The sequence below is a fragment of the Anthonomus grandis genome, chromosome 1 (assembly GCF_022605725.1).
Source record: "Anthonomus grandis grandis chromosome 1, icAntGran1.3, whole genome shotgun sequence".
In the NCBI taxonomy this organism is placed as follows: domain Eukaryota; kingdom Metazoa; phylum Arthropoda; class Insecta; order Coleoptera; family Curculionidae; genus Anthonomus; species Anthonomus grandis.
In genome coordinates this window covers 21,236,984-21,254,462 of record NC_065546.1, presented here as the reverse complement: position 1 = coordinate 21,254,462, position 17,479 = coordinate 21,236,984, and the positions used below count along the sequence as shown (strand labels likewise).

Sequence of the window (17,479 nt, the reverse complement as noted above, 5' to 3'; positions counted from 1 at the left end):
GTAACGGTAACCCCATTTTCTTCAAAAAAATATTGTCCAATGATGCCAAATTTTGTCACCGCGCACCAAACTATTATCTTAGGGCTGTGGAGTGGTTTTTCATGCATTTCACGGGGATCTTCGCCAGCCCAGTAACGACAATTTTGTCAGTTGACCGCGCCATTAAGGTGGAAATGGGCTTTATCACTCATAACCCTTTCAACGTTCTTTTGAGTACGCACAGTACGCTGGCGGCCAGGCGGTTTTTTTTTCGTTATCGAGCCCCATGTTTGAAGATTATGAACCCAACGTAAGATCGTGTCTCGAGCGGGGACAGAGTCTTTTCGATGAATATTGAATCTTCGACGAAATTTACGTTGAACTGCAGTCACCGACTCGCCACTTCTAACAAAACAATCGTAAGCGAATACGCGTTGTTCTAACTTCCACGGCTCCATGGTTGCGACTAAAAGTGAAATGACGGAAACGCTTTGAGTCAAGAAACAGATTGTAACATGGTGTACGCCCCTCCCTTTTCCAATGGCCTCGTCCTATCCAACCTAAAAACACTTGGTTTCTATGCCCCACCCTGTATAATGGTGATATGGTTTGGCTTTATAACCCTAAGAGATGAAAAAAACTTGTCGCCAAAACTTAGGCTGTACTTTAGAACATTGAAAGGCTTTCGATATTCTAAGAGTTGTACAATGGATAAAAAGACCACCTTGGGGTAAATCTCGAGTAATTTTTTTAACCGATTGGCTCCTTATGGAAACCACGAAGATGCTCAGCTGCGGAAAATTCAACCAACGCCGGATTTGATTTCCGATAAGTTTATTGTCCATCATAAACATTATGGCCTCTAAAGTGCAGCAAGACTTGTTTACTGCTTCAGCTGAGTATGCTCTGCCACATTGTTCAACTACAGATTAGCTAATGTCCGGGTGAATCGGACGTCTTCCGCAGAAAGTTCCGCAAAAGATAGAGGAACTGGCAGATAGATTTTTACATAGTTATGAAAGAGAAGGTGCACCAGAAGTCAATCTGTAAGGACGTTTGTGATGCTTCTTTTCAAAGGCTTATGCTAAGTTTGAGAATTTTTAAGAGGTATTTATGAAGCTTTGAAAGGCTAACCTTAGAAAATAATAAAAATATTATTAAAATCAAAAAGATGTTCGATACCTCAATATGTAATATCAAAAAATGGCGATGCAATTGAAATTGGGCCACGATTCAGTGACAAACCGCAATTAAAAAGCTTTCTGGATCTTTGTATATATAGAGTTGAGGTATTCTTTAGGATGGAGTATTATATTATTAAGGAAAAGAAAATAGAAAATTCAAGTCTGCACTAATTATTCTTAGTTATTAAAAGATTTCAAAATAAAAACTGGTTTATGTCTCAACAACCACCAAAATTTAAATGTTTAAATTTTCTAAGATCTGTCTTACTAATATTAGGTAATTTACTTAAGGACTCTAAGTTATGTGCTTTAGATCTTCCATTAATTTAAAAATCATCTTAAGCCTATTAAAGGATAAAGTTACAAATTTGCATAAAAGCGGATTCTATCACCTTAAATGCGACGACTGTGAGGCTGTGACATATAGGTGAAATGAGCCGTGATTTTAAAATGCGCATATGTAAACGTCTGAACTTTCTTAGATTTCCTAGTGACCACAAGTCAGACTTTGGGGTACAAAAGAACAACAAAATACAATTTTGATATTAAAGCAAGTTGTAACATGCTACATTGTTTCTTCCCTAAATAGCACAAGATTGGGCGCCTTGGAATCGATCGAAATTTCCAACATAATTTTTGTTAATTTATCATTATTATTGTGTACGTGTGATGTGACCGATTAGTGTTTTTAATTAAATATTAGTGCTCCTATTGCCCTATGGTAATGTCATGAGAGTGAAATAAGTCTCGTCCTTTAGTATTCTATGTATGTCTAACTCTAACTTCTTTCTTGACCACACTTAAGGATCTTTTTGGGATCAATCAATAAGGGATATATAAAAAGTTGCATCGTATGCATATTGCATAATTTTTACTAATTCTTAGTAAGAAGGGAACTCATTACAGCAAATTAAAGGCAACCTTCCTAAATTTAACTTTGAATTATTTTTAGTTAATCCTTAAGTCAAAACCTTATTATTTTTGATAACTTGTGCCACTTTTCGTTAAACTATTAATGGTTCAAGAAGCATTAAGCTAACTTGTTTTGCTTTTGAGATACAGGATGAATACAATTATTTTTTATGTCACATTTTTACGTTACATCAATTTATAATTTTTTCCTTTGAAAAAAATATACTAATTATTTTATATAAGCCCTAAAAACCTTATTAGCCAAAAATTATTAGTTGGCAAAAAAAACTATAAGTGAAAATTCTTTTTAATAGGCTTTCATTAAAAAATTACTAAGATTTAAATTTAAAATTTCTTTTATTTCATGTTTTATTAAATTCTAAATAGTAATTTATTTTATTTTAAATTTAAGTACCGCTTACTAATGAAATGAAACCTTTTGCTTTTAAAGAATAAAAACTAAGATATAGAAATATCATCTCTGACACTTAATTGAGAAAAATTAACATTTTTAATAAAATAAAAAAAATAAAAAATATTTATAAATTTTGCCTCTCTTGAAAAATTATGTAATAGCCTTTCATTTTAATCATATTTATAATAAGGCATCTGCTATTTTGTGCTTGGCCAGTACCTACTATAATTTCTTTCCCATTCAAGTTCGTAATGAAGCCATCCCCAAGTGTTCCCTAAGGCTATTTGACTCAATATTGCTGTTTGCTTGTGTATGCTTGTTGCAACTCTCGAATTTTCTTAGCTTTGAAGAGGAAGCGGCAATATTTCAATCTGCAGAATACACAGAGACTTTGTAATAAGCCATTCTACAAATATACTTTGGAAAATTCAGCCGTAATGATATTCGACGTGTATTAGTTATAATATATGAGAGATCTGCTAAATATTATATACATACGTGTCACTAAATTAAATATTATTCATTTTCTTTATTTAACTGAAAGTATAAATCTAATTTATACTTTCAATTATTTTTTATGAAAAATAGGTTGATTATATTTCTGCTTTTTTTAAGAAACCTGTCCATAACTTAAATCGATATAAATGCCATGTTTTAATTATGCATAGTTCAGACAAGTCATGTAGAGAAATATGTCAAAAAAAACATAAAAATTCAGTTAGTCTACATAATACCTCTTTTTCTTAAAAATATTGGGCAAATTATATTTATTATACTTCATGCCAATATAGGCATATACCGCTAAAATATTTGAAAAGATCAAAAAGAGTCGTTAGTAATATTAATCTTTTAGCCATGATAGGTCGATGAGGGTTGCGGAGGATAAACTGAATTGCTCCTCCTCCCCGACCCAGAAATATTGCAAAAAAAAATCGGGTGTATATCTGGCAGGCCCGGGCGCTTCTGGGAGTGGAACTAATCACTAGATACATCACGTCATTTGCCTAATGGCTTCCCGCTGGATGCTAATCTGATAGCTGCCATCATCGCCCCCGTTTTAGCATTCATAGGGCCGCCGCGAAGCGACTTATGTAGCTATGCGCGGATTCTTGGACATTCATGGGTGGAGGCAAAAATAAATACGTAAAACAGAATATTTTCCCTATTTGATAAAATAATTTTGTATAGATCTATTCACATAATAATCAAATATATTCGACTTCAATTTATGTTGTTTTCTTATAGTGGAATCACTCTTTATATAGAGCAGTTATATTTTTAAGAACTTAAAATAAATACGAACATATCAATTTTAATATCATTATGTATAGATTTTCCACTTCTTGTGTTTGTTTGATACTCTACTATCTTTGCGAAATTTTAACTTTAACTTAAGAGAAAATGAAAATGCTATTAAACATTCAGTTATTCAAAACTCGCGACATGTTTCGGACACAGTGGTGTCATCATCAGGGGATAAAAGGTTTATAATTGGTATTAGAAATACACCCCAGGGTTTGATTTCATGTCAAAAACCCTCTATTTCTTATTATTGTTGTTTTTTATTTTATTATTTTTAATTTTATTTATTTACATTCTGTTGTTGGAGGGAGACTGCAGGATTTTCATTTTACCTTAACCTACGACTCCACTGTAAGTATGAACTATTTCTTCACTACTTTGATAGTTAATTAATTGAGGTATAATGAAGATCAATACAGATGCTGTGATTTCTCTTATATAACCTCACCCAACTACATTTATTGTTTAGAGACTACCTACATTAGATTGGATTGGAATAAATGTAATCAGGTATGTATGTGTAATAATTCTCAAAAAAAAATTGGTACATTAAATTTTGTGTGCACTTAGATTTAAAATTAGAAAACTCTATAAAAATACTAATTAAAATATCTCATGACCTTAGATTCTCTTGTACACTTTGGTTCTCTATAAAATCTTAATTAGATAGTCAGTGACATTTTCTTCTTGCAGCGGAAAGTACATATAATATGTTTAGTAATTCCATTTTATAATTTAAATAAGACTAATAAATAAGTTTTCACAGACATTTAAAATAATTAAAAGATAGCCGAACCTTCGCTCGTTACCAGAAACAAAATCCAACCTCATTTCTAATAAGAACAAATCTTTTATCATAATCACTAAATTCTTTTAAAAAATACGTAAAACTGACATATTTGTATACACATATATGCGTACACATAAAAATGATCATTCTTGAATATCAGAATTATTCCTCATAACCAAGTTGTACTATTCTCTTAAATCTTTCTTTTACAAAAATCTCTCTAATGCCAAAATGTAAAGAATTAAAGAATCAAATATAAGAGGAAGAATATGATAGAAGTCAAATAATAATAATATTAATAATAATAAGCGAATTATTTAAAATATTACAAACAAAGTATTTATAATTTAATTAACATAAGAGAATATTTGTGTGCCTTTGATGGGCGAAGTCTAACAAATTTTGGTATTCTCACTTAACCCTATCATTTTCCACATAATTTAATATATTATGACTATTAACAAAAATAAATGAGTTAAGCACTGAGATTTTATACATTGTAACGGACAATTTATCTGTTTGCCAGGTTACGTAAGAAATTTGAAAATTAATTAAAGTGATAAACCTAGTGTATCATTTGCAAATACTGTAAATTGTTCAGAAATCCTTCGATTTGCAGTGTTGTTTACATAGAATTAAAATAAAATTGGGTCAAAAACTGAAACGTACGGAACCCTTTACTCAAATTCTGTTGTATTAGATAATGTCCTAATATATGAGGTGGACTGTGTTCAAATACTACTACAACAAACTTAAACATCTACCATAAAATTTATAGGTATCTCGCTTATGCAGCAGTAATCTGTGATAAAATTAAATACGGCGTAATTTGTCCCTTTTTTTTTAAATCTAAATTGTAAAAAATAAATATATGTTTTTACTAAAAATGTCTCTACACCAGTTTCTACTGCCGTAGCTAGAGTTAGTAACAATGCCTTCTATTTACCATGTCTTGACTAAGTAGGAGTTTTCCCACTCCATCTCCTTAACCTTTAACCTGCTTCAATACTCAACTGAAGGAAAAGAGAAGAACTTTTATATAAAGGAACTTTTTATTGAACTACGATTGCTCGCCTAGTGCAACTCTTATCTTATAATGCCGTATTAAGATCAAGTCATATTGATTTCTTACCAGTACAGCGATTATATGAAACTGATGATATAAGGCACTTAGCCTAACTTCAGTTAAAGTATAGGACACAAAATATAAACATTTCTAGTAAAGATCACATAAGACGAAAATTATAACAAAAAAAGAAACTACAGCAGGAGCTCAAAAATTAAAAGAAAGTGTTTCTGATGGCGAAAGGATAGTTCCTGCGCAGGCACCAAACGAATTTACTCTAATTGTTACTAAGAAAAAAAATATATTGCAAATAATTAAAAAAATATATAAACAACCAAGCCACCAGGTGATCAAGGAGTTTCAAACATGTTTCCGTTAGGTATCCATGCACTAAGATTTTTCGGCAAGCAACATAGTTTTGATGTGTCTTAAGATGTGATAATAAACATAATTTACTATCCTGCAGAATAGATTGTCTGTTTTTTTGATTCGCTCCTGTTTGTCATCCCTCACATTATCTTTTCTCTATTTTTTTTAATTGTCTAGCTGCCTTGCCCTGAAGAAGTCACTAAGTATGTATTGACAGATATCATCTTTATTTTTTCGCTTTTTTCCTTTATTAAATAAGCCAGACAAACCTAACCATTTTTAACATTCTGTGCTTAATTTCAGAATATTTTTGTCTAAATATTTGTACTGCTTTATTGAGAACGGCCTTTTGGTTTAAAATTTGACATATTCGAGCGGCTTATAATATGTAGCAAACAGCTCTAAGACCTCATTAACGTACCTTTTCTATGAGCATTAAATTGGATTTTGATTGAAGACAACCCAGAGCAATAAGTATATTAGAGAACCGTGTTATAAGGTATAATTTATTTAGTTATAAAGCATAAGTCTATCTCAAAGTGGAAATGGACATCTGCCCAGAAAACTTAAAAAGTTCGTATCGACGATTGACGAAAACATAATTGATGGCTTGCTTTGAGATAATAGCGGATGAAGAATAACCAGCCACTAACATATCGGAATATCACTTATGCAAACTGACGAATTTTCCACCGTGAGATAGATTTACGTCAAATTTATATTATGTTTGATATTGTTTTCTTACTGACTTATTTTTTGCACGAAGGTTGTTGCGTGAATTATTTTTAATTTTACTAAAAAACTATGTAAGTTATTAATTTTTTATTTATATTTCTACCCATACTAAACCCTGCCTTCTACGCTATTGATTAAAAATCGATAACAATAAACAGTACCTTTTATCAACGGAGATCGCGAAGCACCTGAATTTTGCATGATGAGGCGATAAACCTTTACTCGACGCTAATGAGTTTATAATGACGATATGGGGGAGGTTTATCTTGTACCAATTTAGGGCGATAACCCCTTCATATACTTTATTGGACTAGATTAAATTAGATTTGGCCTGTATGAGGTTAACACTGAAATGCATTTGCTAGATTATTTATTTTAAGAAATAGTGATAGCCGACTATGATTGAATATACTCGGTCCAAGTGACTATTACATTAATTCCAATTGCCTCAAGTTCACTTCTTCCATTTCTTGTTATTATATGTCCTTCCTTGTTTACCACTATTATAGTCGGTAAGCTACTTATATCATATTTGTACCTAAAGCAATATTTTCTATTTCAGTTTAATATTGCTAATATTGGACTATAAATTGACTATTACCTTAATTCGGTAGCAACAGGATCCTTAAAGGGAATTGCCATCCAGGGTCCCTGTTTTATAGTAAAATCGTATTTGTAGGCCTTTTCATCTGTATCTGAGGATACATAAATAATTTCAATTCCAGAATCTAAAAATTAGAGGGATCAATTTACATTTCATTATTATTTTACTATTATAAAATTTATACTTCTTTTTAAGTTTTCTTGATACACTAATTTTAATTTTTGCAAAAACTCAGGTCTGTTGACATAAGATGCAGTAAAAAGATATACTAAAATCCTTTTATTTTTCAAAATGTATTTTACAGGGTGTACACTACCATCTTTCGATAACACTTTCTTACCCATAAGCATGTCCATTTTAGTGATTTATTATAATTCTTTTTATTTTGTAAAAGTGATAAATGATTACTTGTCTAAAATTATAGGTTAATTAAGGAGTAAGATCAATAGTTAATCAAAATCTTTAGATTCTTTGAACTTGTTATGATGTTTAACTTTTTGCACTTATAGAATTAAAACTATATATTAAGTACAAAATAATACAGGGGTTCCATCTCTAACCTGACAGATTTTAACTGCTTATAAGTCGAGAACGGAAAACGACAACAATGTGCGGTTTTCACAGAACTTTATCAATATTTTTAAAGTTTTTTTTTTGCAGTGTTGCCAAGTTTCAAAATTTACCTGAAATAGGATGAAAAAAATTGATGATTTTCAAAGGCCGATTTCTTAAAAATTTTAAATGTAACACCCTGTACTTTTTAATTTCACATGAAAGCCTGTTGAATTCCCTTTCCGAAAATAAATTGTCTTAAATTAATTTTTTTTTTACAGAGCCAATTTTAGTAAATGACACCTTTTTGAAAATTTTCCTACAATAAATACCTATTAAATAACATTCTCGGTATCAAGTGACAACAATAACAATTGTAGCTTGTCAAGGAGGCTGTGAGTTGCACAATTTGTTTTGTGGGCTTCAATTATTGTTAAATCTTTTTAACGTCATTCGTTGGGCAGGGCCAATAATTTGATTTCTATATGTATTTTTGCATTTTTTAAAGATTTTGAAAGATCTAAATATGTTTACCAGTTGAAAGGGCTCCACCTTCACGCAATTCTATACTTCATTGGGTACGCCAATTTTCCCAGGAGGGAACAGTTAAAAGAAAAGTTAGAACAAACCTAAATGTACAAGATAATCTGTTGGATGATATTTTGCTGCTAAAACAAGTGTTATCCTTAAACAATAACCAAATATAAAAAAAGATATTTAATGTGCAAAACACTACTAGATCTTTTTAGAAATGAGCCGGATACCAATTTAATATAGTCTGATGAGGCAACATTTCACATCAGTGGTCGAGTAAATAAGCATAACTGCCGAATTTGGGAAGATTTTTTATCCTCAACTTCAGCAGGATGGAATTTTAGACACGGTCTACTTCCAGCAAGACGGTACACCACCACACTTCTCCAGGGTCACAAGGGATTCCTTAAATATTACTTTTGGAAACAGATGGATAGGGCGAGCAGGTCCAATCGAGTGGGCACCTTATTCTCCCGATCTAACCATTCCAGATTTTTGTATATGGAGATATGTAAAAGACCGTTGCTACAATCCAACCCCAAGAAATTTGGATGAACTGCGCAAAAACATAGTAAACGTTTTGAACCAAATTACACCGCGAATGCTACAAAACGCCTTCGGCAACTTATTTCTCCGTCTACATTTGTGTTCCGAGCAAAGTGGGGGTCATATTCAGCAGCTAATTTATTAGTTATAAATTAAAATTAATTTCTTTAATTGTTTGTTATTAAAATTGTTGTAATTTAATACATAGAATAAATACTTTTTATAGACATGGCAATAGCGCAAATTATTTCATGTGTCATCCAGGATCATGCCAGGACACACTGTTGGTGACTTCGACTCCTAGAAGATGTAAAGATGATTTCATTGGCAATGTTTTCCCTGCCATAACACCAGCTCCGGGCCACCAAGGTTAGTCTTCATCGTAAATACTGAAGCCTTCGTTTTTTTAGCGTTAAAATTGACCAGATTGTTACCGCCTCACTCCAAGATTGCAGTTTTCCAGCTTGTTGGAAATGAGCCCTGCTTAGTCTACATAAGGGAGGAGTCAATTCGTCTGCACAACGTTTTAGTACTAGGGCTGGAATTCCATCGGGTCCAGAAGCTTTGTTGGTGTGGAATTTTATTTATAATTCGTTGGGGAAACGAAATTTCTCCCATGGATGAATTCACCCTTGGCAAATATGGTGGTGTTTTGCCTTGCGAGTGCAGAGTAGAATTGGACGCGAAGAGTTTACCCAGTAAGTTGGCTTTTTCCCTTGCTGTTCCCGCGATAGAATCATCATCTGCTGTTAGGGGTGGCAAGGCCGACTTAGAAAATCCTTGACTAACGGCTTCCGATACCGACCAGAAAGATCTGGTTCCATTTGGGTAGTTAAGCAATTTGTTTTTGATCCTGTTGTTGTGACTCTCTTTGCATTCATCAATAAGTCGCTTGCAGCTATTTCTGGAGGTTAAAAAGTTCCTCCGATTTTCGTTGGAAGGATGTTGACGCCATTTGCGATATGCTGCATTTTTAGTGTTTACTGCCTTTTTGCAATTCAGGTTGAACCATTGCTTGTTGTTTGATCCGAATTTAGTAGAAAAAGGGATATAAGCTTCCTTTCCTGATAAGATCGTCTCTGTAATTTGGTTTGCACATTCTGAGATGTTATTGGTTCTAAAGCAGACTTCTTTCCAAGGGAATGAGCGATAAAATTCCCGAAGATGGTTCCACTCTGCTGATTTATAGTGCCATACCTTCCGCGGCATCGGAGGATCCTGCGTTTTAACATCCAACTGGCAAGAGACTGTTATCAATTTGTGGTCCGATGTTCCTAGAGGGGCCTGTACTGATACAGTGTACGAGTCAGGGTCTGAAGCCAAGACCAGATCTAGGAGACTCGCGAACTCGCCGTCTCGATCGGGGATTCTGGTAGGTTCCTCCACAAGCTGCGTAAGCCCGCATATGGTGGCAAATAGCTCAGCTTCTCGTTCTTCATCGTCGTTTTTGTTGCAGAAGCGCAGCCAGTTGATATTGTGAACGTTAAAATCATCCATGACGATGATTTTTGCGCTTGGGTAGTCAATTTGCAGTTGGTTAATGCAATCAACCAGGTTCAGAAAGAGCCGCCTATATTGGGTGTCGCTTGGTGGACTGTAGATACAGCAGATAAATTTTGTGGCTCCACTGGCTATTATTTTGAACCACATGACATCGAAGTCCGCAGGTTCAAGCGTTTCCTCTCGCTGGCAACTCAAATCGCTCTTGACAAATACTGCCAATCCAAAGTTTAGTCGAAATCGGGTGTGTAGATCGTATCCAGGATAAATGAGGTGAACATTTGTTGTTGAAGGTTTCACCTTTGTTTCTGCCAATGCCAGAATGTGAGGCTTATTTGATTGCAGGTGTTGGTGTACTGCATTAATATTGGTGTTTAGGCCTCTGATGTTGCAGACATTGATTTTTAGGCTTTTAATCCCGCTTGATGGACCCCCTCAACCAGCCTCCGCCCGGAGATCCGAATGGGAGGCGAGTTTACCTCCGAAAAATTTTGGTCGTGAGGACGCCATCATGCATTTATTTTTCTACTCCATTTCCCCTTTGGAAACCGGACACATCGACATGGCGGCGAAACGTGAGTTCCATGGAACCACTTCACGCCGCCTAAGTCCTATGTGATGGTATTGAATCGGGCGATGCATGTGGACAGCATCTACCACCAAAATTGTATGGGCAACAAAATATTTCAGACCGTGTCTATAAGGGCGTAAGTTTAATATAATTAAGGATCATAAGCCTTTACAGTGGCTTTTCTCTTTAAAAGACCCATTGTCTAAATTATTACGTTGGCGTATAAAATTAGACGGATATAATTATACAATATATTACAAGAAAGGCAAATTAAATACTTAGGCCGATGCCCTTTCCCGTATAGAAATTCACGCGAACGACACTGACGAACAATTTAATTTATGTAAATATATCGAAACCTGCTGAACCTGACATTAATATCACGAACCCTGATAACGATGATGATGACGCAACGGTACACACCAATGCCGAACAAAACCCTATAGTCGGCATACCGATAGTAGAAACTCCAGTTAATTATGGTTTAAATCAAATTATAATTACTGTCGTTTTGCATTCTCCAGCGGTACCAAAAATTAAAATTTTGTTCGAAAAAAAGAAACGAATTAGTGTGCAAATAGCGCAAAATAATTTTGATAGCGATATTAGGAATTTTATTAAAGATTATGTAAGACCGGGAATACAATATCATCTGTATTTCGAAAACTCTGATTTTTTCGAACCTTTTTGTGAAGTAATTAGGAAAACTTTTAAGTGGCCCTCTTTAAAACTAAAACATTGTTTAAGCAAATTAATCGATGTAACTCACAAAGACGATATACAAGATATAATAAAAAATTATCACGAATCAAAAACAAATCATTGAGGTATTGAAGACACCGAACGTAGAATTAGAGAAAAATATTATTGGCTTGATTTGAAAAAATCAATACAAACCTATATAAATCATTGTGAAATCTGTCAACAATGTAAATATGAACGTCACCCTGTTAAAGTTAAAATGAATATAACACCTACAGCTAGTAGACCATTTGAAATACTTCATATGGACGTTTTTACTGTTGAAAAAACTAAGTTTTTGACAATAATCGATTCTTTCTCTAAATATGCGCAGGCGTCTCCTATTTCTACAGCCGAGTCTGTCGAAGTGGCTGATTATTTATTAAATTTCTTTTCCCACCACTCAGTACCCAAACAAATAATAACCGATAATGGTACTGAATTTAAAAACTCTTTAATCTCAGAATTTCTTGATATGCATAAAGTAAAGATTCATTTTATTTGTCCAAATCATCCTGATTCTAATGGTATGATCGAACGATTTCACTCTACAATTTTAGAACATATAAGAATTTTAAATACGAGCGGATTTCTAAAAACACCAGCTATTAAAAAAATGGTTTATGCAATTCTTGCTTATAATCATACGATCCATTCCGTAACTAAATTAAAACTAGTAGATATAATTAGTGGACATATATCAGAAAATAGCCCTTTCGACATTAAGCTCGATCAATTATTGATTAGCTACTATGTCATTGTTCATAAAGATAAAGTTAAATTGCTATACTCTCGAATTAATAAAAAATTACATCAAAATAAAGAGCACGTTATCGAAAATCGAAATAAAAATCGCGATGACCCCGAAATTTTCCAACCAGATCAACAGGCTTATATCAAAAAACATATAAGACAAAAAACCGCGAATGTTTTAAGAAAACCAGCGATTCTTAAGACTACTGATAACGCTCAGAAAACAGTTTCTACAGATGTTAGCAAAAAGATTCATATGAACAATTTAAAGCGACCGCGAAAGAAATTTTCTTTTAGCGACTCCGAATAAGTAGGATTCTTTTCTTTTTTAGATTACTCACGTTCACCGAGGGAACCCAAGGAACCGGCGATATCGAAATAAGAAACTTAAGTAACCATGCTGGCTTAATTCCTGTAAAATTAGGTTTATCCAAAATACAAGAATCGACTTATAATTTAATACATTATTTTAATCTTAATCCGTTAATTTTAGAAATAGATCAGTTAGATAATAAATTTGATAATTTAAGTTTAGTTTTAGAGAGTAATAAATGATATAGGAATGATAGTCTTAACCATTTAAAAATATTAGACTTAATTAGAAACAAAGTAAATATAAAACTTTATGATATTTTACCAAATTATAGGGTAAAAAGAGGTTTAATTTATGGGCTAGGTTCAATCTTTAAATCAATAAGCGGTAATTTGGATGCATCTGTCGGCGAAAGATACGAAAAATTGATAAAACAACTAGAGCAAAATCAGCAAAAAATAGCTGACGGTTTATCAAAACAAAATGCAATATCTCTAAATGTCATTGACCAATTTAATGACACAGTAAGCAAAATAATAAGTAATCAAAAAATATTAGAAAATAAAATTAACGATATTTATTCACTTATTTTAGGTTCTGAAGGTCACTATTTTGCTATTAAAGAATATCTTGATCAGTTAATTAATCTTTATGAAATAATTAATTCGATTTTACAGGATATCGAAAATTCCATCACTTTTGCAAAAATAAATGTCATGCATCCTAGTATAATCAAAACAAACGAATTATACAAGAAACTTTTGAAGATCTACTAGAAAAGGCTAGATAATAATAAGTTACCATTTAAAATAACATTAGAAAATACTTTTATAATTCAAAAGTTCACATACTTTTTAAGTGCCCCAGTTATGCAAGCTTTTGATTTTAAATTTTATCATTTATATTCCGTACCAATATTTAATAGAAGTCAATTTAAGGCGCTTGTTCCGCGTAATAAATTTTTGCTAAAAAATGAGCTTTACCATGCATTTACGAGCGAGCCTTGCAAGAAAGCTACCCCTCAAGACTACATCTGTCAAAGGCTTAGCCTCGAAGAAAATGGAGTCAATGAACCTTGCAAGATCCGAGTACTGGACAACAAAAACACCTCCACATGCCAAAAAGTCCAAGTTCTTGTCACAAGATCCAGAGTTCTACCTATTGATGAAACTAACAAATTGATTGGATTTTTTCCCGAACCCGAGGTTATTAACCTTAATTGTACTCATTACATTGAGTCTATGCGTTTGCAAGGCAGTTTCCTTTTTAATGTTCCATGAGGTTGTAAAATGCAGACCAGTCAAGGACGTTTCCTGATTAATCAACCAATATTCAATAGCCAATCAATGATCCTGCCAACAATCGAAGAACCAACGGTCCAAGATAAATCAAGCTTTCAAGTTTACCTCAAACTTCATGCAGTCTAGTTTCAAATTTTGCAGAATCCACCCTTTAATCCCTTGGCAGAACAGTCGATTATTGAACCCCCAGATTTATGGACAATATGTATTTATTGTTTAATTGCTATTGCAGTTAGCTATTGTTGCTATAAAAGGTTCCAGTCTACTAAATGCCAAAAGAAGCCCAAGATTTCAGAACAGATCAACCTAGGAGATGTTCCACTTCAACTTTAGTCCGTTAAGTTGAAGCTTAGGGGGGAGAAGTTATGTGACGAGCCACCCTGTAAACTACACAAAAGCCAAGATGCTGACCCTGCAGTTCTCCCGAAACAAAACCATTGTGTCCGCCATTTTTCAATTAGTCAATTATAGCCCGTTATTCATGTAGCATATACTTATTGTAATTTTAATTAATAAATTGTTTTTAAAAAGGAAGTTCGGGAGTTTAAGAATTTAAGTCATGTTACATCTCGGATTATTTACCGTAATTGCTATATGATGTAAAAGGTTCATTTTACCTAGTTATCCAATTTAATGAAAATGCCAAAATTTTCTACATCATTGCTTTATTAAGACTGGTTTTTATCTTCGGTATAATTAATACTCTAACAAATTGACCAATATTATTATATGCTGACAAAGCGTGGTACCAATAAACATTTTAGTAGGTGATGGTCTCGATGTAAAGTAGAACACGTACTGCATTGGTATGCAAATACAAAACGAGTAATATTTCTAACTAGGTTAAAACATTATACTGTGACCTATTATTTACAGGTACCACAATGAGCTGCTGCCTAAATTCCCGTAATTTTTTTTGTTTTGACTATAAACTTCAAATTTCAATTGACTCAAGAATAATCAATCCAAATGATTCTATCTAAAAGATTAATTTCGAAAATTGTTCTCTGGAACTGGGATAAAGCCAACTCGCAACATTTTCTTTTTCAACGATATATACTGTTATTTAGTTCTGCTAGTAAAGTTTAGTTCAATGACTCGATATTATTACGTCATCTGATTCAATGAGAGTTTTACCCATTCGAGTTTCTAACATTTAATGGGAGTTTAAAAGATTTTTGCGCAAAAATATTTTAAATATTTACGCTTAAATCTATTAATCTGCAATCCGGATAAACTCCTAACTTCTATACTTTTCTATACTGTTGTTGTGTCTATGATATCCCGTTTTTTTTTCGTCTATTAGGTGTGAACTAAAAATAATCGATTGAAAAAAGGGTAGAAACTAAGAAAATAATTCTTATTTAGATCTCGCACCAATATTCCGACTTAACTGAAATGTTGGCGATGTGGCTCCTTATATACTTGACAGAATGTTGTTCCGGAAGACTCTCGCTAACCGAGGAATCAGCTGGCTTCTCGGTGATTAGATTATCATTTCACTGTCCCCTCCCTCAGTTTGTTTCGTCCAGAAATGAGTGGACTGGAAAAATGGAAGATGTGAATATTAGCAAAAATTCTCGTCTTGCTACTTTATTACTAACTAACTAACTAGATCTCTCGTAGAAATAACAATTAACAGTTTTCTTCAGAGAATGGCTTTGAGGAGTATAACAGCAGTGGAGACTTGCACGTCTGCAAACCTAAGGACCACTTCAAAAATGTTGCGAGTTATTCTCTAGTCCAGGTTATCAAATTAGTATGCGAGTTTGGAACTTGCTAAGCTTTTGAGATTCTTGGTAAGCAACTCCCCCTTTCGAAAACATAACCGCCCTAAATATCCTGATATGTTAGCTTCTGATATGACCGCTTTTTGGTAACTAGATAGAAGATCTAACAACGAGGGAAATAAACTTAAAGTCAAAATCTTACAAATATAGCGTCTTGTAGTTAGCATACGCAATTCACCTTATGACATCATTAGACCTTATTTTCAGTATAATAACACAGGCTAAAGAACACTTATGATAACATACTACAGGTACAGGTGAGATTCTAACCATATCGTATATTGTTATCAGTTAAAAACGATTAACTGATAACGATATACGATATTTATAATGGTATACGATGTAGTTACCACTGCATACTACGTGTTTCATTAACCTCCCTTATGATCCGATATAATAGCTTTCTCGAAGTTGTCCTTTACTGTAAATCATTTGCCAGACACGAGCCTGTCCCTAGTTCATATTCTTAACAGTTTTAACTTCAAGAGCTCGCATCTACAGCTTAGGTGGATGATATAAAGCTAGTAGTAATGCTTGCCTTATTTTACCATTGCGGAGTCTATGCAGGAATGCTTGGACTTCCAAACATTTCATGATCCTTCTTGGACTTCTTAATATGCCATATTCTTGCAAGGACTTCTCTGAATTTTAGTATCGATTTCTCAGGTGCGTATAGTAGACATGTTTGCGGTGTGATTGGCCATAATCTATCTCCAAACGCTCCACTATGTGGTCATACACTTTTTGGTATTCAATGTAATGGTAGTGGCCTTCTCCCTGGATGACCAATAATTTACAGCTTCTTTAAACTAATCCTGATAAATATTCCTTAATGTTGTACTATTAGATTGAGGTGGTTTAAGACGCATCAGACTCTTGAAAATAATTGATATAAGAAAATAGTCAACTAATTAATTTACACACTTTATTTATTTTTAGTTCATTGTATGTAGAAGAAGATAGTAGAAAAGTAAGGCGTTTTATTCTTTGTGTTATTTCTGGAATGCTAATAATAAGAAAAGTTAACAAGTTATTGACATAGATAGGGTCCAGTAGGATTGTAAGCATATAGAATATACTTCAAATAGTTGTCAGAATCTGGATAGATTTTTACCAGATGTCGCTGGAAATAAACTATAAATCAATGGTCAATTATCAGACTTTAAGCAGGGAACGATTTGGCTATTGTTTTATAATTAATATTTACTAGGTAAGTTAATGAAGGATCCTTCTTAGTTTTGTATATCTTACCTTTTACGATTTATCTTTTAGTTGTTTACCTTATTGAACGGTTTATTTGAGCAGAATGTTAAAATATTTTTATAATATTTTAATTATTTTAATTATATATAGTCGTTCTCTTTGACGATTTCTTCAAGTTATTAGTCGTTATCAGCTAAAAGAAAAAAAAAACATTTTTTTTAATAAATAAAGCTAGCTAAAATAAGCTTTAAGAGATTTAACCTTAATTTTTTTTTTTTTAGACTCTTTAAGGATTAATCTGTAAAGATTCTATGGATGA

General features: G+C 33.1%; 1 protein-coding gene across 1 annotated transcript; it reads right to left on the bottom strand.

The window, feature by feature from the left end:
• Window positions 1-6,824: 6,824 nt before the first annotated feature.
• LOC126739342 (nucleoredoxin-like protein 2) lies at window positions 6,825-7,774 on the bottom strand. Its single transcript, XM_050444990.1, has 3 exons — window positions 7,697-7,774; window positions 7,354-7,480; window positions 6,825-7,290 (listed from the first exon to the last, which is right to left on the bottom strand). Exons 1-3 carry the CDS (start codon window positions 7,710-7,712, stop codon window positions 7,149-7,151), a joined length of 285 nt encoding a protein of 94 aa, XP_050300947.1. The 5' UTR covers window positions 7,713-7,774; the 3' UTR covers window positions 6,825-7,148.
• Between the last annotated feature and the right edge of the window lie 9,705 nt (window positions 7,775-17,479).